Source organism: Idiotropiscis lumnitzeri, chromosome 21 (assembly GCF_059441095.1).
Source record: "Idiotropiscis lumnitzeri isolate Australia: NSW breed Sydney's pygmy pipehorse chromosome 21, RoL_Ilum_1.0, whole genome shotgun sequence".
NCBI lineage: Eukaryota > Metazoa > Chordata > Actinopteri > Syngnathiformes > Syngnathidae > Idiotropiscis > Idiotropiscis lumnitzeri.
Window position 1 is genome coordinate 940291 of NC_142411.1, and position 26772 is coordinate 967062.

Genomic DNA, 26772 nt, shown 5'->3' on the forward strand with positions numbered 1-26772 from the left:
GCACCTGCGCGTGCCACTTTTTCCGGTTTTGGCGCCCAAGACGACAAAATGCAACGCTTTTGTTTTTCTTTTTTGCGGACTTTCCTACACGACTTCCAAACAACCAAACACGACCGCCTTGGTGATGAACGTCATTCCTGTGCTGATCTTTCAACCGAAAATGGTGAGTTTAATTGTATGTTTTTTTTTAATAGCACCACTTCCGGGTTTATATCGTGGCAACGGTGCCAAGAAGCATTTTTTTCCCCAAAATAAATTAATTTAATGTCCTTGCTAACAATGCCAAAAAGTAGGTAATTAACCGACTTGAAGTTTTAACTGCCAATGTTGCAAGATTAAGCCAACATTTATTCATTACATTTGTGGAAAACATGTATATTTGTGTTATGCAACGTTTAAAAAAAAACTGTTTTCAGTGCAAAATGGAACTTAAAAAAAAAAGAATCAAGGAAAATATACATACATATTTATATTTTTCATTGGGTTAACTGAATATTCCAAATAAATCCGAGTGTTGTCACGAAGGCTAAGCTAGCTCACATTTTGCTACTCGCTAAGAAAGTGCTTGAGTCGATGTGCAGCATTTGCCACATTTTAAATATTAGCAGATGAATTTAAATGAATTATTGATTCAAATTTTCTTTATTCTCTGTGAAAAATAATTACTGAGTTGCTAAAATTACTTGTGAAAGTCTTCTTGGTTTGTCTTGACTGAATTGTACTGCCCCCTGCTGGCCAAGTCGGGCGTATCGAAACGCGTTGCGATGAATTTGTCGTGATGCTCGAACACTTTCTAGTCGTCAAGTGTGTGTGTGCGTATCATCAAGTAGAATATTGTCGAGTTATCTTTCACACTTGACGCGCTTTTGCGACCAGTTTGTTTGATCCAAAAATTGGACTGATGATTGACGACTGTGCGGTCCGACTTGTGGAGGTTGTCCCGAATATGTCGAAATCGTGCGAAGAAGAAGATGCAAGGAAGTGGAAACCGTGCAGCGTTGGTTGCACGTTTGCGATGCGTCGTCGTTTGATTCCGGTCGCCGCGATTCAACTGCAGCTGCTCATTAGTTCGTTTGTTCATTGACGACGTCGATGAGCCGTGCGCCTCTCGGGTTTCAGTGCTGTTGAATTTTGTTGTCTGTCTGCCTTTTACGGGCCGAGGCTCACATCATGACGTCCGCCGTGGGCCGCGCACCGCTCGCGGCGTCAACAAAAGGTCGGCGAAATCAATAAATAAATAAATGAATGAGCCGGCCAAACGCGCACCAGCCTTGTGATCCGACCTCGTCCCTGAATGTTCCCCTCATTAGCATTTCATAATTGCTTCCAGGCTTTCCATTTGAACGTCGGAATTTCACGTCTGTGAAGGTTTGCGTGCTTATTGCATGATCTCGGACCACTTCGGGCCTCGCGGCAGATGAATTCATTACTGGAGGACGACGTAAGGTCGGATGTCAGCTGACGCAATACTTGGGGGGGGGGGGGGGGGGACTTGCTTTCTTTCTCCTAATGCGGAATTGAATTGAAATGCAGACTGAAAGACAACTGGAGCGTCGCTAAACGAATCTCTCGATCGTTTTGTTGCCTGTCATCATTTCGGTGACATTTTCCATGAGTGATTATTTCAAGCAACTAAACAACTTTGTCTTAAAAACACGCCGCTAGCTTAATGCTAACATCTAATTGACATGCGAGCGATGATCGCGAGTTGCCGTTTTAGAACTTTTAATGCGATGGAAATTTGAACACAAATGGGTTGGCAGCACATGTAGAGAGACAATTTTTTGTCTGCAGTTTATTCACGAGTCATACAATCAACCTCCAATTTTTTTTAAGCTAGCTTGATGTCGCATGAACAATGCAACGAGTTGCGTCGAACTTTGCCCGCGTAGATCTTCTTTGTACGCGCCCTTCAGTGCCAGTGTCCAAATGTTTTTTTTTTTTTGCTTGACACTTCTCATCAATATTTTACGGCCTGTGCCCGCTGCCTGCCTCACGTCAGAATAAGTCTCGCCGCACGCTGCCGAAGAACTGTCGGGCGGACCGCGAGCCGGCGGGGAGGACGCCACTCGTGTCCGCTGCTCACTGAGAAAGCGCCGCCGCCGCCGCCAATAATCATTTTCATCGCCGCTTTTGCGTTCCAACTTTTGGATTTGGTGCGTTCAAACATCGTTATCGGCGGCACGGCTCGCTCGGTCAAGTAAGCGAAAGTCATTTGCAAAAATGTTGCTTGCTTGGCGACTTTGTGGCCATTTTCTCGTGAGGAATGAGCGGAACTTTGTTATTTACAACTCGCAGGAGCTCGTACGAACGAAGACTCACACGTGCTTGCTGCGTTTTTGTCTTTTAACGCCGCCCAATTTTTTTGTGCCGATGGCCATTAGCCTTGAAATGTTCACGCGTATTCTACACTCGCAGTCAACGGACATCCTCGGAGTCTTTTTTTTTTTTTTCTTTGTCCAATTTTCTGCTCGGTTTCATATTCCGCCGCTGCCGGATGACGGCTTTCTCTCTCCTTCTCGCCGGCGCGCACGCTCGCTCGTTTCTGACGCTCGCGTTGTCGATGCGCATCAACCTGCCCGCCGCTTGCGCATCAAAAGCGTGTCGCTCGTTTTGTTTACGACCGACGTTAAGATCGACTTTCAAAGTCCTTTCAAGCCACGCGTGGAATTAGCTGGCGTTTTACGCCGGTCGCTTGACTTGCGAGTTGAATCAAATCTGAGACCAAACTTGGAACTCAATTTATATCTTCAATAGCTCGTCATGCCAAAAATTCTTCTGATCTTGAAAAGATAAAGAATTTGAGGACACTTGCGATCGATTGCGCCCGTCATGCTGTGTCCAAGATTTGGTGACGTTTCATTGCGCTCGTGTTTATGTGGCGTCGACTGCAAAAATCTGCGGACCTAAAATGGATCTTTGTGGAACGCCGTCAGTATCGAGTCCCATTCGATGCTTATTGTCGTTCAAGTTTGGATCTTGAACGCTCGGTGAAAATGATCTCTTTTGGAAAGAACAACGCCAAGCTGTGAACTTGCGTCATGTGACGTCAATAATAAAATACAACTTTATTTATATAAGCACCTTTCACAGATTGCGTTCAACGTTCCTCACGGCTTTTCTCTCTTTTTTTCGTTATCTGCGTGTAAATTACTTTGCCAACTTGAGTCGTAAAAGACTCGCCGCCGCTTCCAGCCGGAGGTCGTCCGAGCGCTATTTGACGGCGGGCGCTGTTGTAAATGCGCAAGGCCGCGCCGAAGGGAGGCGTTGCGGCCGTCGAAGCGAGCCACACTGGCTGGCCAACGCTTTTCCTTTTTCTTTTTTTTTTTTAACACTAAAGCTTTTATTAAAAGTGCTCGGCGTCGCGAGCACAACTTGCGCTGTGAGGTAAATATCAAAGATGTTAAAATGGCTTCAGTGAGCGACATTATAAAACCACCGCACGCGCTTCCAGTGCAATTTTTCATGCGGAGAAAAAAGCGTCTGAGAAGTATGCGAACCTCACCTGACATTTTGCCAGCGAGAAGGTTCCAAAATGCTCCGAGCCGTTTTCCCGTAACCTTTTTTTTTTTTTTTCCCTGTGACTCCTTAAGAAGGTCAAAGCCGCGACGAGGTGACGGCGCGGCCTCGCTCGCTCATTCCCATGAAGCAAAATGTGACCGAGAGCTCGAAAAGGATTTGGACCACACGCATTAAAGTGAACGAGCGTTTGATGAGGCACACCTTAGCTCCGCCTCCTCGTCTTAAGATCATCGCCATCGTTAATTGTGCACACGCTGAGTTAAAACGCAGCTGTGAGCTTTATCTCTTTTTTTTTTTTTTTTTTGGGTGATGAGGGACAGATGTGTTTTTAATGCTGCTACGCAAACTTGTTGAACATTTTTAAAAGGCGCTCGCCCGGTGGCAAAGGAGGCCGTCGTCCTCTGACGAGTTCTCTTCCGACTGGAGCAACATCAACCCCAATTTTCTCTTGCGGTGCTGAAGTTCGATCCGAGAGTATTTGTTTGAAAAACAACGTCGGCCCATAAAGTGAAATGAATTCAAAAACGACAATCACCAACTAGATCGGAGCGTAACCTCGAATCCGTCAATGTCGCAACCTTTGGAAACGGAATGCAAACGGACGGTATCGTCAACATCCCAAAAACCGAAATTCGGGTTGTAAATATTTGCATCGATAGCCTCGAGTGAAAAAGTTGGATTGAGACAAATTGCCGACTTCTGCGCCACAACCCGAAAGGCGCCAGTGTCTAAAAGTGACATCCTGCTCGGATGTTGCGGCCTTTCGTCCTCCGTCGAGTTATTCCAAAACGAGCAAAACCCGATAAATACGATTACCTTTAGCCAAATGCAGCGTTGAACGAACATCGTCCGTTTTAGACAACACAAGTGTCAAATTATTCCGATTGATGCGGAATTATTTTTTTTGTCCTCATCAACGCTTTTGCATGGCCAGCGGCGATGACCGTTTCCTGGCTTTTCAAATATATGAAGCCGATCGGGCCTCAGGCGGGTCAGCGATGCATAAATAATTCAGACAGCGAGAATGTGTGTGCGTGCGCGCACAAACCTAACGACAGCTGCAGGACCAAGCACTTGTTTTCATATTTCAACCTCCATTTATTTGAACCAAAAAAAAACGAAGGAAAAAAAAAACAAGATCGGGGTCAATAATCCACTCAATGCAAATACAAAAATAAAGAATTACATTTTTTTTTTGTTTTGTGGGAGCAGGATGGCTGTGGGCTGACAATCAAATCTCTTGTCATTGTATGGCAAAGAACAAGCCCAAAAATGCTCCCGTTTGTTCTTCTGACGTCATTGAGGCAGCTCAAGTGTGTCCAGGGAGGGGGTCACTTCCAGCTAACGCTCAAAAAGAGAAGGTCGCGACGAATGACAGCGCCCCCCCCCCCCTCCAAAAAAAAAAATAAAATCGATCATCCAAGCCCAGTCATGAGAGGGGAGGGGCTGGGGGGCGTGGTCTTGTTTCCACGCTTCCACATTCCACAAGAGAGGCACAGTGCGTGCGCGTGCGCGTGCGCGTGTGATCTCAAAACGCGTCCAAAAACAAGCAACAAGTCGGCCTCGGCAAAAAGATGATCCATCCGTCACTCCTTGCCGCCTCCCAGCGAAAGCTCCTCGAGGATCCCGCTGGCGTCCACGCGCCGCCGCTCGCGGATCAAGTCCTCGAGGCTGCGAAAGAGGAGCGTGTGCACGCCGCTGCCCGCCAGACGCACCTTGAGCAGGTACTGCTGCTCGGCCGAGTGCGCCTCGCCGCCGGCCTTGAACTCGCGCTTGCCGAAGCGGCACCAGGCGGCGAAACTTTCCGAATTGGTCCAGCAAATCTCGTCGCTGCGCAGGCCCACGTGACCCGCCGCGTTCTGCACCACCAGGTCGGCGGGCAGCGGCCGGTAGCGGTAGCGGCCGTTGGCGATCCTGCCTCGGCGGCCGTTGCACGCCTCAAGCAGGCCGTCCCGCCGGATCTCGCCCTTGTGTAGGTGGATGACGCGGCCGCCGTGCTCGCACACGGCCCAGTGCGGCGGCTGCGCGGCCGCCACCAGCTCCAGCAGGTCGCCCGGCTTGCACACGCCCAGCAAAGTTGGCGCCGCGTACACGTCCAGGTCCTCGTTCTCGCGCAGTTTGGAGAAGATGCACTCGTGCGCGCGGAACGCCGAGTACTCCACCTCGTTCGGCGAGAAGGGCCCCCCCGGGGTCCCCCCACCCTCGTCGTCGTCGTCGTCGTCGTCCGCCGCCGGGCTCAGCTCCGTGCCGAAGCCGCAGTCGGACGGCGTGCGCTCGTCCGCCGCCGCCGCCGCCTCCTCCTCGTCGTCGGAGAAGAAGTAGGCGACGCCGACGCGCAACTCGTCCTTCTCCAGCCCGGACGGATCCCCCGTGGGCAGCTCGCTGTAGTTGAGGTGGGTGATCCGGTCCAGTTGGTTTCCCATCAAGGACCCGGCAAGGCAGAGGCATGGACTGCGATTTCTGCACGGGAGGGAGCGAGAAGCGCACAGGCGTCACCAAAACACGCCAGTGCGCACATTTTACGCACGCGCGCACGCTGCGTCAACAAAGACGCCGACTGCGCGAGCCTTTTCCCGCACGCGAAGCCCCCCCCCCCCAAAAAAAAAAATAAAAACCAGAGAGAGCGATAGAATACCTGTGCGCCCCCCAGGCAGGTGCTTAAATATCCTTCTCGTCCATGAGCGCGCGTCCTCTCGTCGCTCCTCTTCGGCTTTGTCCGAGCCTGCCGACACTTTGAGCTCCTCCTCCGACCGACGCCGCATTTAAGGAGGCCGCCGTCGCCCCGCCCCCTCCTGCCCTTCCAGCCAATGGGGAGCGTCGGTGCCAGACGCCGATCAGCGACGCCGTCCAATCGGCGCTGCGCCGAGCCGTGTGGCCGCCGTGCGCGCGCGCGCGCGCGTGTGCGTGTGTCGCATAGCTGTGGAAATTGAGCTCCATCAAGTGGAAGGCAGGCGAGCTTGTTGTTGTTTTTGTTGTACAAGCTTGCACTTGGCACCCCCAAATGAGCGCCTCAATTTGTGAACCTTGGTTGGGGCGAGGCGCACATTTTTTTTTAGGAGGGAGAAAAAACTCAAAAGTGAATCTGTCATGCCTCCGACTTCCAGTTATGAGCGATGTCGATGCCTTAAGATAGGAGTTGAATTTGGTTTTGAATTTTGCGACTAAGCCTCTCCCAAAAAGAGCAACAATTGTTTTTGAGCAAAATACTGCAGTCGTCTTCATTCCTCGAAGATAAAGAATATATGTCTGTCTACATGTGTTGCTGCACAGGTTGTGCTCAAATATCCTTCGCTCACAGCATGTCCATTCTAAATTAGCATTAAGTTGAGGGCCGTTTTGAAACTTAAAGTTGCGCACCTTCAATGTAGCGCCACGTTTGACTGCAACGGCCTGACGAGGCAGAGAAGGTCTCCAACTAAACTCCAGTCGGAGTGGCTGGAAAGAATTTGCCGGCCAGTTTTATGCGTTGCTGCTCCTTGTGTGTCCATTAGCAGATGTGGCACATTTTAGTGTGCGTGGCTAAATGCCTTAGCCCATCTATGGCACGTCTATGCGCATGTGTGTGCGTGTCTTCCCACTGCCATTGGTTGGTAAGAGTGAATGTGTGACGGCAGCACCGAAACAAAGATGCCCCAGGGAGATGATTCAAAACTGTATTTTTTTGTTGTTGTTGTTGCGTCGGCCCCAAAATGAAACTCGCGCCGACGACTCGCTGTCGCATCGTGGAGCGTGCGCGGCTTCCGGATGGTGCGTGTGGCCGCACTTGTATCATCCGAAGCTGCTTTTCATCTGCGCCGCCCACAGCAGATCGCTATCCTTCCGTTTACATCTCGCCCCCCCCCCCCCCTCCCGACCGCGTTTTCTCTCTTCGCCGCCTCCTCTTCACAAATATGCTCTCTCGCTTTTCTCCGGAGTCGCTCGCTCACATGGCGGCGGATTGCGCCGACGTGGAACCGTCCTTGTTCTTTGTTTCCAGCGGTGGCGGGCAAAGAGGAGGGGGGGGGGGGCTGTTTGTGAGGTGAGATATTACTGTGCACGCACACGCACACGCACACGCACACGCACGCGCAAGCGCCAAAAGCCTCCACTCGGCTCTCCCGTCTTTCTTGCGTCGTGCTCCTGCACGGCACTGCCGTAAACCGAGTGCTTGTTTGCGTGCTTTGTAATGAGCGCCAACGGGCGACTCTCCACGTTTGGGGCCCCTCGAGGAGGCCGAGACCTCCCAAAAAAAAAAAAGTGCTGCGTGAATGGAGTCCGCGTATTTGCCAAAATGTTTTTGTCCATTTTTTTTGTGTTACTCCGTCGGATGTTTTTGTCCAATCAGGTTTCAGCATTTCACGTTGCCATGGCAATAATGTGCTTTTTGAATCGGGAGCGCCGGCCGATGGAATTGCAACTTTGCCAATCGCATTTTCGCTGCATTTTGTTCGTCGGCTCCGCCAATTTGGACGCGCAAGATTCGGTTTGCACGCGTCGTTTGCTTCCCGTGAAATTATTATTGCGACCGCAGTCTTCAGGGTTTTTATTGTCTGGTTGAATTCCAATTTCAATTCTTTGGAATTGCAAACGGTCAGCCGACAAGGAAAGAGCTCATTTCCGCTCGGCTTCATTTTCGGCCGCTTCGTGAAAACGAGTTTTGAAAGCGCCAACGTTGAGAATAATGGTCGTCACGTCTTGAGGCGTCCCGGCGGGCGCTTTCGAGACGGCTGGCGAGTCGACTGGGCAGCAAATTGGAAAAGTTTTCACGCGACAAACGTGAGTAATTGATTTGGCAACACGGAAGCTCCCGAAAAGTCACAAAATGCGAGAGTTCACTTGCGCCTTTTCTGTGTGAGCAGCTTACAAGCCAGTCGATGGCGAAAAAAAGATTTCCGGGATTTTTACAAAGTCTTTTTTGCAAATGATTGCGTGTGTGTGCGTGTGTGCGTGCCGCCTCGCATCTGCGCGCGATTGAAAAGCAGCTCGTCATTCGGTGCGCTCTTATCAGCCCTCGTCAGACTGTGACTCATTCAGGAGGCCTCGTCTGACATCCGCGCGGCGTCCAATGCCAACGTCGCCTCCGTCTGGCGCCGCCCACGCGCCGAGTCGAGTCTTCCGAGCGGCGGCCGTACGTTCCGTTTGCCGGCGAGCTTCAGCGGCCGTTGGTATGCAAGCTGGCGTCGGCCGCCGGAAGGATAATCGGTCCCAGTGAAGCGGCGCCGAGCGTGAAGGAAAATGTGGCGCGTAATCTTCCGCCGCCTCGGACCTTTGCCTCCCGCAATGGCGGCCGTCGGCGCGTGTGATGCATTCTTGGGACTTGTTGGTATCGCGCCGTGATCAATTAACGGGTCGCGTCTCCTTTTGTGAAAACGTGAGAACGCTCCTCGGGCTTCCTCATACGTCGCTCCGATGAAAGCGCCCGAGTCAACCTTGTGGAGATTTTGGATTGACGAGACGCTCGCTCGTGCGCTCAGGCCTCACCGCCATGATGCCTCTCTGCCCCGCCCCCTCCCCGCCGTTTAACTTGAATAAGACAACATCTGTTTTTGCCCTTCTCGAATAATGACGCACTTCCAACAATGAGGACGTAACACGTGAAGTGGTGCTGATTTATTCTCTCGCCCCGCCAGCTGTTGCCATTTGGCGCGATGCAGCTGCGGCACTTACGTTGGCGCCAAGTCAAACAAATCACGAACAACATGGATGTGTTAGCACGCACCTGTTGTCAATGTTGGGGGGCGGGATGGGGGCTGCAATTTCAGCTCAACGTGGACTCGGTTCTCCGTTCAATGTTTCAGAAAAAAAACTTCATTCAATTGTTGTTGTGAAAGGAGCTGAAGGACGAGAACATTCAGTTTGGTTAAAAATGTTTATCAGGAGTGGGACAGCGACAGCCGTTTTGCTCCGAAGACCTTAAGGTCCCTCAAAAAAAAAAAAAAGAGCGAAGAAAATGGAAAAAAAACAAAAAACAACACAACTGTGAAAACGGCGATTTGTTGCCGCGGCGAGCAGAAAGAAACGTCGTTGCTCAAATGAGCTCGAGTGTTGATGATTTCCTGGTTTGCTTGGCGGCCAAGGTCACTTCGACGATGGCGAGCGTTCTCGCGTTGGCCCGGTTTGCTTCACGGCGGGAAAAAATGCGGCGGTGAAATCAATGCGTGGCCTCGCGGGAGCAATGATTTCATGAACTCGTCAATTGGTCGGCGTGCTCGAGGTCGCTGACGGATGCCCCGTTGCGTTTTGCTTTTTTTTTCTTTCCTGCTTGTCTTCAAGGTCAAGGAGCAGCGAGCATTTTGTTCAACTCGCCGACGTCTGCCAACTTTGCCGAAATGAAATTTTCCAAATTGAAATGCCGCTAAATTCATTTGAGCGTTCCCAAAACCAGAACAATTTGTGTCCGAAGAAAAGGCGCCGTTTTGTTGAAGAACTTTAGAAGTCGTTTTTTTTTTTTTTTCATCTTAAGGCACGAAGGTGGCCCCTGACGTCCATTTTTGTTCTTTTTTTAACGAGCCTGCGTCGCGTCGCGAGCGAGGGAAAGGAGGTTAAAGTTGTGGCGTGACGAGGCGAACCTCCTCTCTTCGCTTGTCAAACACAAAAAGGCAGAAGGTGAAATTAAAGTCCAAAGTTGTTTTTGTCGATTTGCATATAGATGCGCTTGACCTTCCCGCCGGCGAGACGGCGCTTCTTCGTCATCGGGCCGGCCGACTTTGGCGGCCATGACGAGTTCGTTTGCTTTTAATTCGCGCACGGGTGACGCGCGAGGGCCGAGGCTCGCCTTTCAAGAGGTTGTCATTCAAAAAGGCATGACGTCGAGACGGGCTTTTTTTAAAAAAAATTTGTAATTTAAATAACTTGAGTCACGTTCCACACTCGAGTTTAAGCCATTTTCTTATCTTGCACGGACACTCGACGAACATTTTAAAACACAAAGAAATGTTCACATTTCAGCAGCAAAAAAACAGCGGACCCTCCACGGAGCCGTGTGGGACGCCACCATTTTTTAAATGTTATTATTATTTTTTTTTAACCATTTCCAAATCGCTCCTATCCTCTGCAGAAAATTGCCATCATTGCAGTTGCGAATATCTATTTCTTCATACTTCATTTTTGGTGAACCGTATGTACCATTTTTTGTAATAAAAAAACGGTCCCACTGTTTCTATTCAGGCCGCTTTGTCCAAATCGTTTGTGGAATTTCAGTGAGCAGCGACTTTATGTAAAGCCGAGCCCGATCATCTGCGACGTGGAAACGCGTCTCACTAAGCTCCGTTCCGAAGCGCGCTTTGAATTAATCAAAGGCGGCGATGGCGTCGCTCGCCGCTCGTCATCTCTGCACGCCGGAGCCATTAACGCGCCGCCCACTCAAGCCGGATGGCAACACAATGCGATGAGCCGGAGTCAGCGAAAGCGTCGGCTGCCGAGAGATTAACGGCTGGTAGGCGAGTGGAAACATAAAAAACGGAAACGACCGCCGGCCTTCATGTTGTTTGGAAATCGTCTGCTCAATTTTAGTCTGGCATGCGCGGAAAGCAAAATTTTTTTTTTTTTTTTTTTTTTACTATAATGCGGTTGGTTGCATGCGGGAAGAAACGATGACTCCGATTTTCGAACACGAATTATCGTAAAGATGACGCGTATTTCGGACATCTTTGCCACCTTGAAAAGAATTTCGAGCCATGAGCTCGCAGTGATGACTCCACAAATGTCACACTTATTCACGCCCGGGAGATGATTCCAAAATGACGTTTTGACGAATCTGTCGAACGAAGTGGCGTTCCGCAAGGCTCCATCCTAGAACCACTCTACCGGAATAAACTTGAGCTTCGGCTTCGATGTTCGACCTCGATTGCCTGATTGACAAATGCGCAAATTCTGACGTGTCACGAAAAACCAAAACACCTAAAAAAAAACTCATCTCAGTCCTGTGATCTTTTGTGATGAAGCGTTCACGACCGTTTAATCCTCCTCCAAAAGGAATTTGTTTCCGCAGTCAAGAAGCGGCGCTTCTTTTGAAGTCTGCCTACTTTATTATTTAGCGGTCTTAAATTTCCCTCCTAATAACTATTTTTGCATCTCCCTTTGGCTTTGGCTCCGTGCCACACATTTTGTTTGGCTTCCAGGGAGATGGAGTCAAAAAGCCAATTAAAGTCGCCCAACGAGAATAAAAATGGATTTTTGCGTTCAGCGTTTCTAAATATTTTTCAGTGCTGAGCGCGCCGCTCCCCATTTCCTCATGGAAATACGACCCGGGTGTCGCTTTTGACAGCCCCGAGAGATCAAGTGGTGATAAAAAAATATTTTTTTTTTAAAAAGGACGGACAATCAGACGCTCCCGATTTGGTCCCGCGGAAAGTTGCGAGAGAATTCACAAGAAAATCTCCACATCTTTCATACTTTCAGGGGGACAAAAATCGACTTGCAAAGTCACAGCCAAGTGGAAGGAAGTTGCTCAGCAAAAACAAAATTTTGGAGATGACCCGACTCAAAAGTCGCATCGAAATTTGCCATCGAGAACAATGCACTCGGAATAGAACAAGAAAATGAAAATAAAAATCTTAACAATCAAATTTGTCATAATCTCCAATTGACAAAATATTTAAAAACCTCGTGGCTCGACTTTAATTAACGCGCCGTCGACTTTCCTTTCGAGTGCGCAACGTCGAGAACGCGCGGCGATGAGGAAAAAGCGAACATAGTTGACTTTTGATTGACGCCGTCGCCGATTTCTTTTGCGCTCGCAAGGACATTTTCACGCCAGAATCGAATCACGAAGGCCACCGAGGGAAATTGCAGTTTTGTTGGCAACCTTAAAGAAGGCGCCGTGCGTTTTTTTTCCGTTTGCATAAATCTTGCGGGCGTTTCCGCCATGCTTTTGGCCAAATAAGTCAAGAACCAAACGTTGCTGTGATGAACGTTTGCCAGTTGGCCTTTTTGGTCTGAAATAAATTAGCGCTTTGGCGCCATCTTGCGAAAGACTTGAACCGGGACGCAAACCTGTCCCTGAGGAACTCCGCATCGGTCGGAACGTCGTCGTGTAAAATTCCCTCAACCTCGACTTTGAAGTTGCGCGCCGCAAAACGCCCGCGTAGCACGTTGGCTCGTCGAGGGATTGATTCTCGCGGCTTTTCCAAGAGACTCCGGTCCCCGTCCGCTCCGGCGGGTGGCGGTGGCAGGTGAGAAGACGATGATGAAGATGAGGTGCAAATTGGAAGAAGGCGGATGTGGCGAGACGGAAAGGCGAGATAAGCGAGGAAGGAGGCGCCCGTGGAAATTAAAACGGGGATTAAAAAGACGGCGGAAGAAGCTCTGCTTCCTTTCTCTCCTCGTCAAACAATTTTTCTTCATCGGCGACGTGTCTGCCGGTCATGCGCTCGCCGCCCGGCGCTCACCTGACTGGAGCGGCGCATTAACTGTGTCGAGCTGCCGCTGTGCGTGCGTGAGGAGAAGGGGGGGAGGGGGGTCTTCCCCCATGAACTCCGATTTGCCTCCAACCAAATCCGTCTTCCAAGTGGAAACGCGAGCCGGCTTTGCACGCATAAGCGCGTGCTCGCCATCGCCACGCGGCCGCCCAATTTTCTTGGCGACCGCATTCCGTTCTTACGGTGGCGACGCAACTTGAATTTAAACGCCAAATGCTAACTCAGTCGTCGTCATGGTGACGGCACATATTTGCAAGAAAAAGAGGCGCATTTTAAATCGTAACTGAGCTTCGTTTCTGAGTTCCGAAACCAAACCGAGAATCGATTGTGTGCAGCTTTTTTTTTATCACTTTTTTGCAGAGTGGACCGACGATCACGTCTTGTGGAACCTCAATACTTTTCTACCGACTATAAACGATTCTTTCCATTCTGAGCAACTATTGGTGTTGAAAGTTGTTTTCCTTTCTCGTCGCTCTTCCAAATCCGTTTTCCATCTCATTCACGCACGCACGCGCACGAATCTTGCCGCCGCCGTTCTGCCCTCCATCTCATCAAGAGGCGCTGTCACGGCAACGGCGGTGCCGACCGGGCCGCTCGGCTCGCGTCTGATGAGGCTCATTGTACACAAGATGGGCTGAAAATGGCCGCCGCCGTCGCCGTCGCGTTCATCAACCGGAAGACTCGCACGGAAAAAGTCAAAAAGATTTTTTTTTTATTATTTTGCTCCAACTTTGACATTTTAGTGGACTCACGAAGACGCTTTTGTGCTTTGGGAAACACTCAAGTCCTCAAATAAAATGTCCTTCTTCTTCCCGCGGACGCCAAACGCAAGAGAAAAAAAAACTTTGACACGATTTGGCACTGAAAATGGATTTGAGAATTTGCTCTGGAAGTTGAGCGTGACCTCCGTTCGGCTCGAGCGGGTCGAACGTCACGCCGCGCTCGCTCGCTCGCTCTTGACGGTTTTGCAAGGCGGGTGTCGGAATGCAACACGTGCTCTCGTTAGCGCCGCCCGACGACCGGCGACATTCGCACCTTGACGATTTTCAAAGCTCACGCACGTTTTCAGCGCGCAAAGCGTGGAAACCCGAAGACGCCGATGGCTTCCGGACGAGGAGCAAAGCCGCTCATGAATTGCTTGCTCGTGTTGCGGAGCGACTTTTTTTGTGGTTATTTTGGATTTCCTCCGAAATGTTGGCGCTCTTGCGGCAGGAGAGAGTTGACGAAAAGCGACGTGAGCGCCGTCGCTCTCGCTGAGCTTTTGTGTATTTTAATGATGACGCGGCGCTTCGACTGCCAAATGTTTTGCATTCTCCGCGCTCGTAATTGATTCACTCAGCGTGGGCGACTTGAGCGAAAGGGGGGGGGCTTAATAAGATACAGTAAACATTAAAGTTTGATTTCCGCCGGGGCTTCTGCTATTTTCCATTATTCATCTAAGCGCTTGCGATGTGGAAAGGAACAAATTGTGCGACTCTCGCTTGTCCGCTGACCTTCAAGCGAGCGACCAGGCGGCCGTTTTTTTTCTTTTTCATGTTTGGCCACCAGTGGGGGGCGCCAATGCTGTCCGTCTCGCTTTTGGCCGTTAAATGTAAGCTGATGTTAGCTTGCCAATGCTAACAATGCTAACGAGCCTTCTGGTATTAAACACAAACTGGCGTTTCAGGAGAAGAAGCTGTTAACTCCCGACTCCGCACGTGTGTCGAGGCTCGCTCGCCTTTTTGGGATGGCGGGACCCTAAAAAACAAAACAAAAAGAGCCGCTTCCTGATGTTGCTTTTGTGCAATTTGCATGTTGAGACGAGAGAGGCTCCCGTGAGCGTCGTGCGTTTTCATCCACCCTCCATCCTTCGCACTGTCGGCGCACCACTCGCACCATTTCCGTTTCAAAGTCGCACACACAAAATCGTTGGGCATTTTCATGGCGCTCAAGCGGGTCGGCCGCTCATGCAAATTGCCGCTCGGCACGCGGCGCGATCGTCACCTAATCTTATCGCCGGCCTTCAGAGAGGTCGCGGTTGCAATCCAAAAAAAGATCACGTCTTCTTTTTGTGCCACGAAAGACGTCCCTTCCCACTTTGATGGACACGCCCACCAAAAGGTTGCGCGTGTTTATTGGACAAACAAGTTGTAACCTCCTCTTGCACCGTCTGTGGTTTCATGAGAAAAGCTGAAGGAAGCAAACGTCGGATTAGTGCGCCGGTGCACCGGGGAGCTTAAGGCCCAAACGCGCACACACACACACACACACACGCACATTCGGAGAGAAAACCATCTTGTGTACTTTTCTCCTTGAAGCCTCGTTTCACAAGCAAAGTCTTTCGTGTCTTTTCTTCTCTTTTTTTTTTTTTTCAAGCTGTCAGCGTCGGTTTGGGTCTCTTGACTTTGTTGTTGCGGACCACTTTGCTCGTTCCAGTGAGACGTGGCGGAGTCATCGACGTCTCCTCCGCGCACGTCTCCATCGTTTCCAGATCATGCGTTCGCTCGGCTACATTTTATTTATTTATTTTTTTTCTCAAACGTTTTGAAGGCGTCGTGTCCGCCGGGTCACCTTAAAATTCACGCAGGACATTTTCACCCGGATCGGATTCAGGCATCGAAAGAACAAGAAGACTTTTAGTTTTTTGCGAAAGCGTTGCTCAAACAAGCTGCAATTCGGTCTCATCGGGAATCTTGTCCAGGATGAACCTTTTTTTTTTTTTTCTCCCTCTTGTGTGTAACGCACTCGTGAATTCTTGTCCGATAGTCCGTGAAGAAAAACAATTTTGAGTTTGCCGTAATCGAGCGTCGGTCGCGGCGATATCGGCGTGAAATATGGGTCACTCGCCCTGGAGATGGGCCGACCCGATAGCGACGCCCCCTCGGCCTGCAAGTGGATGGCGCTGTCCGTGGCGACGCCTTTTCGATGCGTATCGGCGTCGTGTTGAAAAATTGGCGCGAACGTCATTTTTGGGCACTTTTGTCTCGCCCCCCCCTTTTTTTTTTGCGTCACCCACGCCACGGGCCGCCAAGTCCCGGCGAGATAAGCGATGAGAGCGCGTGCCCCGTGGCGAGCGACGCCGCGCTCCAAAAAAGAATCCGTTTGTGTGCAAAACATGACTGGCGCCGGTCGTAAAAGAAGATGTCAAACCCATGCCGGCGCTCACAAACACTTGATGGCTTTCTCCCTGAAGCGCCGTCGCATTCGCAGATTGTCGAGTTGGAGGGAAGACGTGATTCATGTCGGCGAGACGGGAACATCCGATTCATGTTTAATGGAACGTGAAAACGAGGCATCGGGGACCAAAGTACAAACCGTGACAAAGGCGCTCCTCGCTTGATCGCCGCCTCGGCGACGGGACTCGCTTCCGCCCGCAACATAAATGTCATTTTGTGGACGTCACAGAAAAAAATCAAACCGGTCACCGCCGCCGTGTGATGACGTCTTGTGACGCAAACAAATTAGTTGTTGCGCATTTTTTGAAAGCCGGCACGTTGAGGCCGTTTTTGTAGATTGGGCCGAGTACGGAGCCTTGCGGAACGCCTACTTTTCTACGGCCAAACAGTGAGGGGGCTTGTTTTTGTCTTTTTGTCACGCCGGCGTTCCAAATTTGTATTCATCATACGAAGAGGAGTCTCGTGTGATGTCTGACACGAGCGTCCAAATTGTTGCTTCAAAGTTCAATTTTGGGACGCGCGTGCGTCCGGTCATGATTGACGTCAACCACATTTTGGAGTTGAAAGCAAAAAACGATGAGCTCGGGGGAAATATTTTCGCAAATCAAACGAGCAAGCGAGTGAAATTCGAACCGCGGCAGCCGAGCGGGCCTGAGGAGGCGCTCGCCCGTCGCTTGGCGTCGCTTGGCGTGGCGTCGCCCGAGGTGATGATGCTTAGTTCTCGCGCAGGACGACATGAAATTCAAGGCTCGCTTGTTGTCATGCCAACGTTTGTCGTGAATGGAAGAAAAGCTCACGTGAAATGGTCAACGTTATGTAAAAAAAACAAAAAAAAACAAACAAAAGCCGGCGAGGTCGCTCTCGGCGCATTTCGTGCTCGCATTTTTGCGTCAAAGAAACGATTCATTTGGCGGCAATTTTTTTTTTGTCGCGTTTCAAAAGCAACGATGACCTCAAGTTGCCGTTGCCAAACGTCAACAGAAAGTTGAACATTTTCGCTTCAGTCACCCGAATGAGCTCCGATTGTAAATCGCGAATCCTGAACCCAATTATTTTTTTTTTAGCGTTAATGTTTGATGCTCCTTTTGGGGGTCGTCGTCATCACGCCTTTTTCTTTCTCGTCCCAAAGATTTTTGTTCATCTTTGCGCCTCCTTATCAAACACATCCATCGGCGTCCGCTAAATATTGCAACGCCGATGGAGAATTTCTCCTGCGGGCTCGCCGTCGTCGGTCCGAGCGAGCGACATCAATATTGCAGCGGCGTAATGCCACTATAAACGCTCATCACTTATTCATGAGCACCAAACACGTCTGCAACCTCCACGCAAACACATTTCAAAGAAAGTCGTCTCGGTCTCGCCTCCGAGAGAGTTGGGGGGGGCACTCCTAATCCCGGCGTTGAAGTGAAATTCAGACGATAAGAGAAAAAAAAAACAAAATTCAAATAATCATGTGATGTGTACACGCGAGATCAGACGCGTGCTTGCGCGACGCCTGCGGGGAAAGGAAGGAAAGCGTTTATCTCGTGAGAAGATAAATGAACACGCGGAGGGGGCGAGAGTGTTGCGCAATATGAGTAAATGGCAAAAGCAGAAAATTCAAGAGTTTTTGTTTTTTGGTGTACAGCAAAAAGGTCGCCACGCAAAAAAGAAAAAAAAAATTGCTTTTCTATGCCAACTTGAAAGAAAAGATAATCGTCCAAAATAAAAATAAAATCTTAGCAATAATTGCTGTCATTTGACTGCTGCAGAAGTTCCTCGCCAACCAAAGGACACAAACGGTGACATTTGAACACGACTCGCTTGAAAAGAACGGAAATCGTTTTTGCCTCGTGAAATGAATGAAAATGCCATTCGACAAAAAAAAAAAACTTTTATTTCTTGAGCGCATTTGACAAAAGTTGCAACAAAATGTTTCCGTTTGGTGTCGGACAAATGAAAACACACAAAAAAAAAGTGCTCTTTACTTTTGCATTTTATTGAAGATAAAAAGTTGCAAGTTGACTTTGACTCCTTGGTTTCCAAACAACATCTTTGCACTTTTTCTGGCGACTTTGGCAAAAAAAAAAAAAAACTTGTTGATTGTGCGCGAGAATCGCAAACGTTTGATTGCGTCCATTTCAAAGTTGCACAAATTGGTCCACGTTGCTCAAGACGGCAAAAGGACAAAGAAAATGTGGCTTGGCTTGCACCAATCTCGGACCCGTTTCCACGGAAACCGAAAGACAAAAATCTGGCCAAGTGACGAGACGTGGCGTCGAGATCGCAGGCCAGCGGACGATGCGTCGCCCTCCTCCAACGGCGACTCCGTGCAAAAGCAAAAATGCGCAAATGCAAATGAGGTGCAACCTGCAAGGTCGCAAGGAATGAAAAGTCAATAAAAAAAAAAAAGGACTCTTCAAAGTCAACATGTCGCCTGGGGAAAAAAGAAAAAGAAAAAAGAACGACAACGCAGGGAGCACCTCGTTTAATGTGTTGAAAGTCTCGCTTGCATTGATTAAAACGTTTACACTTCATTTCGTAATATTGATCATCTTTGTTTCTTCTCTGCTCGAATTGCGCATGAAAGAAAGAAAAAAAAAATCACTGGAGTTCATAAACGACGTCAAGGTTTTGCGACCGTCGTTTGTCTTCATTTTGTTATCTGGCAGACAGAAAGCGAGAAAGCGAGAAAGCGAGAGCGGTCGAGCGCCCCGTCCGGCTGCAGCCTAAGCAAAGTCGCCGAGTCGCCGTGCGGCAAAAGCTCCAAAAAGAAATCAATGACATTCCATTCTCATCTTCTCCGAGCAAACGGAAATTTGCTCCACCTCAACAAATCTCAAGAAGTTGCGCCCGCAAGCGACATTTCCAAAACAAATCATCAAACGCCGACACGTGACGGATGAAACGTTGACCCAAAAAATGTTTCGGTCGACGCTCGGCATTGCGCAATCCGCGTGCAGCCGGCGTGAGGCAAATGGCGGCCATAACTGGACGCACGCTGGCATTTCTTTATTTGAGCATCTCTCATCATGTCAGTTCACGCGGCGCCCAAAATTGCCGCAGGAATAATTAATGTCACGTTCGCTCGCGCTCACGCGAGACTCATTTGCCTCCTTGCGTTAAGATGCAACAAAGTTGCTTGGAGTTCTTTTCGCTTTGCTTTTTTTTTTTTGGGTGACGTTCGTTCACGCACGCAACTTTAAAAAAGGACAAATATTTCTCGTGCGTTTTGGGAATCAATCTGCTTTAAAAAAAATTCAGACCGAATAAAACGTTTGCCCACCGGAGAGAATTACGTTGCCGTTCCTACGAGTCTCCAATTTGGCCACTGGGGGGCAGTCTAATCCAGTCCCGCAGACACAAATGAAGAAAACGTTCGCAACGTTTTCCATAGAAGACGAATAATAAATGTCGGTGAGGACGGCGAGCGGCGTCGTGAGAATCTTCCAAAACGTCGATGGCGAGAAGCGGCAAAGATGGAAAATGCGTTCCGACGGTGTATTTGAACGTAGGAACGTTTGTTTGAATAGTTGGCCGAAAATGTGCGCAGACGCGATGAAGATGCAACTTGAGACGAGTTCAAGGCATCAATTGATTTTTGCCTTTCAAGCACGAGGCAAAAAAGAAAAAATCTCATTTCCGCTCGAGCCACCTGAATTACAATCACGCGCTTATTATGATTCCAATGTGGGATTTATATACTCCAGCAACTTCCACATTGAGCTGACTTTTGTGTGTGTGTGTGTGTGGGCGTGTTTATGAGGCAAGACACATCCGCATTAAAAGGTTAATTCCCAGCGCCTGCCGTGATTATTCATCCGGCGACATAATGCAAAGTTCTTCCGAAACAAAGTCATTGGCAAATTTGCAAAAGTGCGCCACATTAACGTGGGCGAAGAATATTAACGACGTGCCGCCGTCTCCATTCTGACTTAAAGTCAAGCGGCTCGTCGCCACGTGTGTTGAAAAGCGGACATTGTTTAGCTTTTCGTCTTTTTGCAAAGTGAAATCTCTTCATCAAATATTTACAATTTCATCAAATGGTTTTATTCTCGTTCAATTGCACAAGTTTTTTTTTTTCTGGGGTCAACGTGATTATTACGGCCAACAAGCTCGCTAGGTAGCAACCTAGCCAACGAAGCAACCCTCAAAATAAAATTCAACCAATTAATTAATTAATACGATTTTTTTAAAAAAAATGCTTTTGCCGCCTATGAGAACAAGTTGTGACCCATAAAAACATGAAAATAGCAAAACGGACAAACAAGCAAGCGACCCCCGAAAACAAACACGCTGACCCAAGAAACGCGCTAACGAAGCTAGCTAGCTCGCCAGCAGCGACAAAATGGACGACTTGTGACGAGAAGCGCGACAACACCCGCTCAGCATTTATTCTTTTGTATTTTGAAAGAACGCGACAAAGAATGTCACCAAATAGTTTGTTGCCCAAAATGAAGTGGCAAACGTCGGCGTGACCGCAAACATGTTAACTTTTAGGCGAGCGCGCGTCCTAAAAGCGACACTTGTCCAGAAAGTAGCGCCACACGGCTTTTGCCAGTTCGGCCTTCATCGCCGTGTAAGCGGGAGGAAAAAAAAAAAGCTTTTACGAGCTCAATGACAAGCGTGAACACACAAACACGCACACACTCCCCCGCGCGTCCGCATTGTCTGAAATGGGCGTACCAGCGCAAACGGGCGAGCGAGCTTTTAGCGCTCCGCATATCGGACGGACAGATGCCACTTGTTTGCTTTAATGCGCCGCTTTTATCCACAACATCTTGAGTGCTTCCATTCAGCCCAGATGACGACGCCAGCGGGGACGCCCAACTTTGACCTCCACGCCGCTCGCTGGGCGCACGCTGTCCATTATTCCCTCGCTTGCGGCTCGCCGTCCGACCGTCTCGTGCCTTTGTTGACCGCGGCAGTGTACGAACTAACATTTGTTCATCAGCATCACGTGCAGCCGCCACTTCCAACCCGATGAACTCTGCCTAGCAACAAGCGGCCACATCAAAACGTCGATGAAAAAAATCAGGCGCGTCTTTGTGTTTAAATTGTTGAGAACGGTACAGTCCGTGTTGGATAGATGCGCTGTTATACTTGGTGGATATTTCGACAAACTCGACGTCCACGGTCATCGTCATCGCTCGCTCTTTTGTCGTGTCACGTCACGCTCAACTTGTTGCTCGCTAAAAACGGACTCGCCTCGAGTGCAGCGGCAGCGACATGACGAGAGAAAGCAACTCTGCTTATTTCCCCATCAAAATGTTATTGTCCGATTTGATTTTGTCCTTTTATAGTTTGAGGTGGAATAAAAGCAAAAAAAAAAAAAAAAAGAAGATTCGGGTCAAAATTACTGTTGCGCTTTTCCCCCCCAAAAAAGCTCGTTTTCTTCCCTTTTTGGTCAGAAACTCGTGTTTGTTAGGAGAAAAAAAAATGTATGTTTTTATTTTCACTAAAGAATGGAAAAAGCTTGAAAGAAAACTTTTCAACTTTCTTTTGGTGGTTCAGCTCAGCACTTTTATTGTGGCAAATAGCAATTTTGCGTTGGCTTTGAAAGGTCAAGTCAAAATGCTTTAAAATAACTTCCAAAATGAGGAAGTCTGTTTTAAAAATGGCTGCCGGTGAACACGCCACACATTTTCACCAATTAACTTTCGGCCTAGAAAAAGGCACAAAAAAAGCAAAAGAGCAGCAATTTTGTGTATCGAACCAACCGCCACATGTCTTCGTCTGACAAGTCAAGTCTGCCATTTTCATGCGAGCCAACAAAAGTAGCATTGATGTCGCAGTGCAATAATTCTCAGTGGCTTTTATTCTTCATCCTCTTGGCAATATTACTGCAGCTTGCCTTGCAGCTGTGACGTCGGCTTTTTTCAGTTTGCTATGGATTGTGCTGCCCCCTGGTGGCCAATGTGTGCACAGCAGAAGGAGTCGCACAGTAACTGCTTGAAGTCGTGACGTTCCAACTGTTGTTCATCTCTTGTTCTTACTTTATGTAGTCCAAAAGAGTTACGTGCTATTTTGCTTTGCTTGCAAATAAGATGGAAGATGAACATTTCCCCATTTTACACCAGTTGTAAAAGTGGCCAAAATAGTTTTTTTTTCTTTTCGTGAGTGTTTGCAATTACCTTCTAATATATGTTCCGAGATGGGCACTTTAGCCTACGATGATAAAATGAAATAATAATAATGTAGCGTCGCTGGGAGGTCTCCCAGCATGCTTTGTATTTAAAATGCATGCTTAGTGTGCCAATTCAATTTCTTCTTCTTTAGTCGTTTGCGTATTTGCGTGCATGCTGTTCAGTTTGCGGTTATGTAATCATTTTGGTTTGGATGTGATTGCGCAGGACGTTACGAGTCAAGAAATGCTTCCTGCTTCCTTATGTGAGAGCAAGTGTGCAGTCTTGCTCGCAAATTAAATGATGTGCGGTCAAGACAAATTGATTTGTCTGACCTTTAATCACCGGAAGTCTCAAAGGAACCAAATGGGGACTCCTCAATGACTCAGAAGCACCACGGTGACGAAAAGTTTGATTTTCTGGAGTTAGGACGGACCGTTCAGTCCTGCGTCCGTACGTGGCGATTAATAGACAGACAATATTGTATTAAAACATATTTTTCTTTTTGCATTTTATTAAAATAGTGCTAATCAAAACATCACACACACTGTCCCTTTTATAATCATACAAATCATCCACAGTGTCATGTGACTAATCAGCGTTCCGTGAAACTCGCCCAAAAAGCCAAAACACTCCAGTTGGGAGTAATTCCATACATTGCGTCACACGCGACAAATCCGCCCTCGGTATGTCTTATTCAAAATAATTTTTTTTGTGGAGAAGAAAATGGGGAATATTTACAAGTCCGTCGACATTTTTGTTCATGTTCAGTGCTGTGACTCTTTGCATGACGCTCATTTGACGTAGAAAATTAGTTTTTGCAGTTAGGACAACGGTCAAGAATCCAGGTTTGACAAGACACACATTTCTGTTCTTTTTTTTTTTCTCCAACAGCGCCCGACGACCAACATCTGGCAGGCATCCTCGAAGAGTTCCAAAGCTGAAAAATAGATTTGAATTTCATTAGAACTGCGCGAGGAAATGCATGTCACGATTGCAGTGGCTTTTAATCAGGTGTGTTTCATATTGCAGTGAATGTGTGAAATTCAGTGACGGGAACACTTTAAAAGAACGCAAAACATTTTTTTTTTATGAATGAGGACGGAGGGACGATGACGGAGGGGTGGACAGCTCTGACCGGCAAAATAGGGTCAAGTGCCCATCTTTGCCAACTATGATTGTCTACCCTTAGAATGTGGTTTAAATGTTAACTAACAAAATATGATAATCCAAAAAATGGAGCCAGTAGTATAGACTGAAAACGATTCTAGAATTCATCAATGTCGTGCGGTCACTAAAGAGAAGATGGAAACTGATTTTACAAGCTGCCATTCTATGTTTGGCCACCAGAGGCCACTGTTGACTTTCCAAAGATAAGAGTCCAGTTTCGACGGGGATACTTTCACGTAATGCAAGCACAAAAATAAGCGGAGAGTTCAATTGATGTCTCTATGACAGCCAAATCAAAACAGCGCCTCTCTGACTGGTTTGTTTGTTTTTCTTCTGGATCGAGCAAGTGTACCGAATGTTGTCTTGAAGGCGAACGCGTTCAGGCCAAGTCGAGTTTCTTCTGCGTCTCGCTCAGTTTGTCTTGCAGTCTTTTCTTCCGCCAGTCCAGAAACTTCCTCCGCATTCTGTTGGCCTGCCAGCCGGCCGCGAAACCAGCCAGGAAAGACACGACGACGGCCGCCTGGACTGACCTCTCCGAAAAGTTCGCCATGCTCGCGCCAGCGCTCGATACCGGAAGTTAAATGACAGTGACAGGTCTCGCGAGATTTCGATTTGTACGTTGCTTAAGAAATTTAAGGAAGAACAAATGTAGGACACTAGAAATGAGCCACAATGACAAAGAAAATTATATTTGCAATTTGGGTTGAATTTAACAAATTGGGGTTAAAAAGTTGTGTCTTAAACTTGAGTTAAGGTGTCAAAGTAGGGTTTCAAATTACTGTTGGATTTGCTAAATAGGCTTTTAAACTAATGTTAGGATTTCAAACTCGGGTTTGCAGAAGGAAGACCCAGTTGCTTCATTTATTTATTTGCACTTTGTGAAGCTTGCGCAGCTGCGCTTTCTTTTGAGATGCCACATTTCAGAGATTTCATGGTGGAATTCTTTTTAATGACAATCATTTTGTTTGATTATTCATCCAGATTTATGTCAGCATTGCTCTGTTATTTTTAAAATTCAGAACACTTTCCTGATGTCTTGTGGTGATCAAGTCTTATTTGACCATCAAACTAAAAAATAGTGGAGATAAACACACACATAAAACACACACACGCACACGCACGGGCAGAGCGCATGTGCAGGTTCCCAGGGGCATGATGGTGGTATTGGTGACAACGCGCCTCTTCAGGTAAGCTGACACCAGCTGGTTGCCGTGGTGACGCTAAGCAATGGCAGACATTGGACCACCCTGACACACACCAACAGGAGTTTTGTTTTGTTTTGTTTTTCAAGAAAAAAAAAGTGAAGTCGTCAAGGGAATTTTGTGCTTTTGGACGGATGTGACATCTCAATGTGGTCACTGGCAACGTCTGGGAGGCCCAGCTGGTCTTCAACCTTCTGATGCGTCGTGCGGGACCACCAACAAAGAGCCCAACACGGACCGCGACGTCGGTGAGTTGCTCTCACGCTCCTTCTCTTTTTCTCATACGCAGATCGCAGCGCTTGGAATGGAATTTTATTCCTCACTACGTCGAGTCTCATGTGTTTTGACAACAAACGATACCGTTTGTGAGGTGGCGACCATTAGGACGGAATACGTATGCATGAATGCACGTGTTTAGGGGCAAACATTTTTTGGATGACCACAAACACGGGCAAGCACAAGATCAACGTGTGTAATGTACGCTAAAAGTATTGCATTCATCGTGTGTCATCTTTGTGCGGTGGGGGACACGAATGTCGGAACGCCACCAAATAAATGCACTCGTGTGTCCCCCTCTCGTGGGGATCACAAATATGGAAAACGTCCGCCTTCTCTCATGTTTGGTCCATGTGAAAGAAATGCAGATGAAAGACGCTGCGGTGGTTTGTGAACTGTCTGACCGCTTTTGTGTCATCCAGCAAGCCCCGCCCCTTCAACGGGAGCAATGGGAGGTGAGCGCGCCGAGGCGGGCTGGCGTCCAGTTTTCCACGAGCTTTGGTTCATGGCGGCGATGGCGGCCGTCGCCCTGCTGCTGATGGCCATCGCGCTGGGCGTGGCCCTCCACAAGGTCAGGTGACCACACCCACCAGTCGCCAGCCGACTCCATGACAGCCAATCCAAAACGTGTCACAGGTGCTGAAGAAGGCCTCCTTGACCAGAGAGAGACCCCCGCTGGCGGTCATGCCGAAGCGAAGCCCCATGGCCCTTTATCCAGTCAGCAACTCCATTTTGGTGAGACAAGCCACCAAATCTTTTCCACAGTTGAAGATGAACACTCACGCCATTGAAGAGGAAACCTGAGAAAACGACATTTAATACACGTTTTCCCGGAAACACACACAAAAAAAAATTCCAAAATATCCAAGACCAATTGTGCAAGTATGCGTACCACGCGTACGCGGGGCCAACAAAGAAAATAAATTTCTATCATGTGGTCATTTTGCAGCTTCTGCTAATTGAACACAAACACCGCAACATTCACGTCAAATCCAATTGTTCCGGTATTTTCTATTTACTCTGCTGCGGGGAAACAATTTATTTTTTGTCTTGACGCTTGATGCAGACGAACGCTCCACTTTGTGCGTTTCAGTTCGACACGGCGGGGGTGGTCAGCAGTGTGACGCTCAAGTCCTTCACCATCAAGATGGAGGTGAAGCCCCATGAGCGCCCGCTGACCTGTGTTGCCATGGTAACAAGCCTTCTGACTTCCGCCTCCCTCGCCACCAGGAGGCGCTGGAGGCCAAATGCGAGGGTGCGCCTGCTCAGGGTGAAGACGGAGGAGGAGGCGGGACTTCCTTGAGGCGCAGCGTCAGCCAGGTGATGGACCGGAAGTCATTAGCGGAGGCTTGGGGACACGACAGCGGGATGGTGAGCCTGCCTCTGGGACGTCCTCCAAATGCACTTTTCGGTCTTTGTGCTCGTTCGCTTTGCTTTGTTTCACTAGCACAGGTGGGACTCGTGTCAACAAAGCTTGCTCACATTTTACGGCGCGATTTGTCTTTGAATTTTCATTATAATCAAACTTTCATGCGTTGAAGCGTTGACATCTCGATGAAAAGGACGAGAAAAAGACGTGGAAGCATATGAGACGTGTCCATGTTGGTGATTTTTGAATGTCTCTCCTCCCCTCGTCAACAGTTTATGGACGACGAAGAGTTTGTGGACTGCGTGAAAGGCTTCAGCACCGTCCGGAAGGAGCACACCATGTTCACAGACACCAATTTGTGAGCGCCAAAAGTGGTTTGGATGGACAATATTGTTGTATATTTCTGATGAAATCTTTTTTTCACATTTAGTTGTTCACATGGTCATTTATTTGAAATGAGGTGCAATGCTGCCAGTTACAGTCAACCAAACGGTCAGAAAAACGAAAGAGTAACACAATAAATTAATATACTGCAGGACCACGTCAGACGGTCAACAAACATCCCAAAACATGGGT

The 26772-nt window shown here is 48.4% G+C and overlaps 3 protein-coding genes across 5 annotated transcripts; 1 reads left to right on the plus strand and 2 right to left on the minus strand.

Moving 5' to 3' along the window:
* On the plus strand, positions 1-26621 carry LOC148316275 (usherin). 3 transcript variants are annotated; one of them, XM_088286053.1, is made up of 7 exons: positions 1-163; positions 24641-24799; positions 25250-25398; positions 25464-25562; positions 25921-25980; positions 26058-26279; positions 26469-26621. In XM_088286053.1, the coding sequence occupies exons 1-7, from the start codon at positions 49-51 to the stop codon at positions 26556-26558; spliced, it is 894 nt and encodes a 297-aa protein (XP_088142179.1). In that variant the 5' UTR covers positions 1-48; the 3' UTR covers positions 26559-26621. The 3 variants fall into 3 exon arrangements, with proteins under 3 accessions (XP_088142179.1, XP_088142180.1, XP_088142182.1); XM_088286054.1 differs by having other exon boundaries at positions 26058-26198; XM_088286056.1 differs by having other exon boundaries at positions 26058-26147.
* Positions 4597-6252, minus strand: lratd1 (LRAT domain containing 1). The gene is made up of 2 exons (XM_088286490.1): positions 6158-6252; positions 4597-5982 (listed from the first exon to the last, which is right to left on the minus strand). The coding sequence occupies exon 2, from the start codon at positions 5943-5945 to the stop codon at positions 5109-5111; it is 837 nt and encodes a 278-aa protein (XP_088142616.1). The 5' UTR covers positions 5946-5982; positions 6158-6252; the 3' UTR covers positions 4597-5108.
* On the minus strand, positions 22674-23950 carry lnc.lemp (lncRNA encoded micropeptide). Its single transcript, XM_088286057.1, has 2 exons — positions 23702-23950; positions 22674-23119 (listed from the first exon to the last, which is right to left on the minus strand). The coding sequence occupies exon 1, from the start codon at positions 23897-23899 to the stop codon at positions 23729-23731; it is 171 nt and encodes a 56-aa protein (XP_088142183.1). The 5' UTR covers positions 23900-23950; the 3' UTR covers positions 22674-23119; positions 23702-23728.
* Positions 26622-26772: the final 151 nt, after the last annotated feature.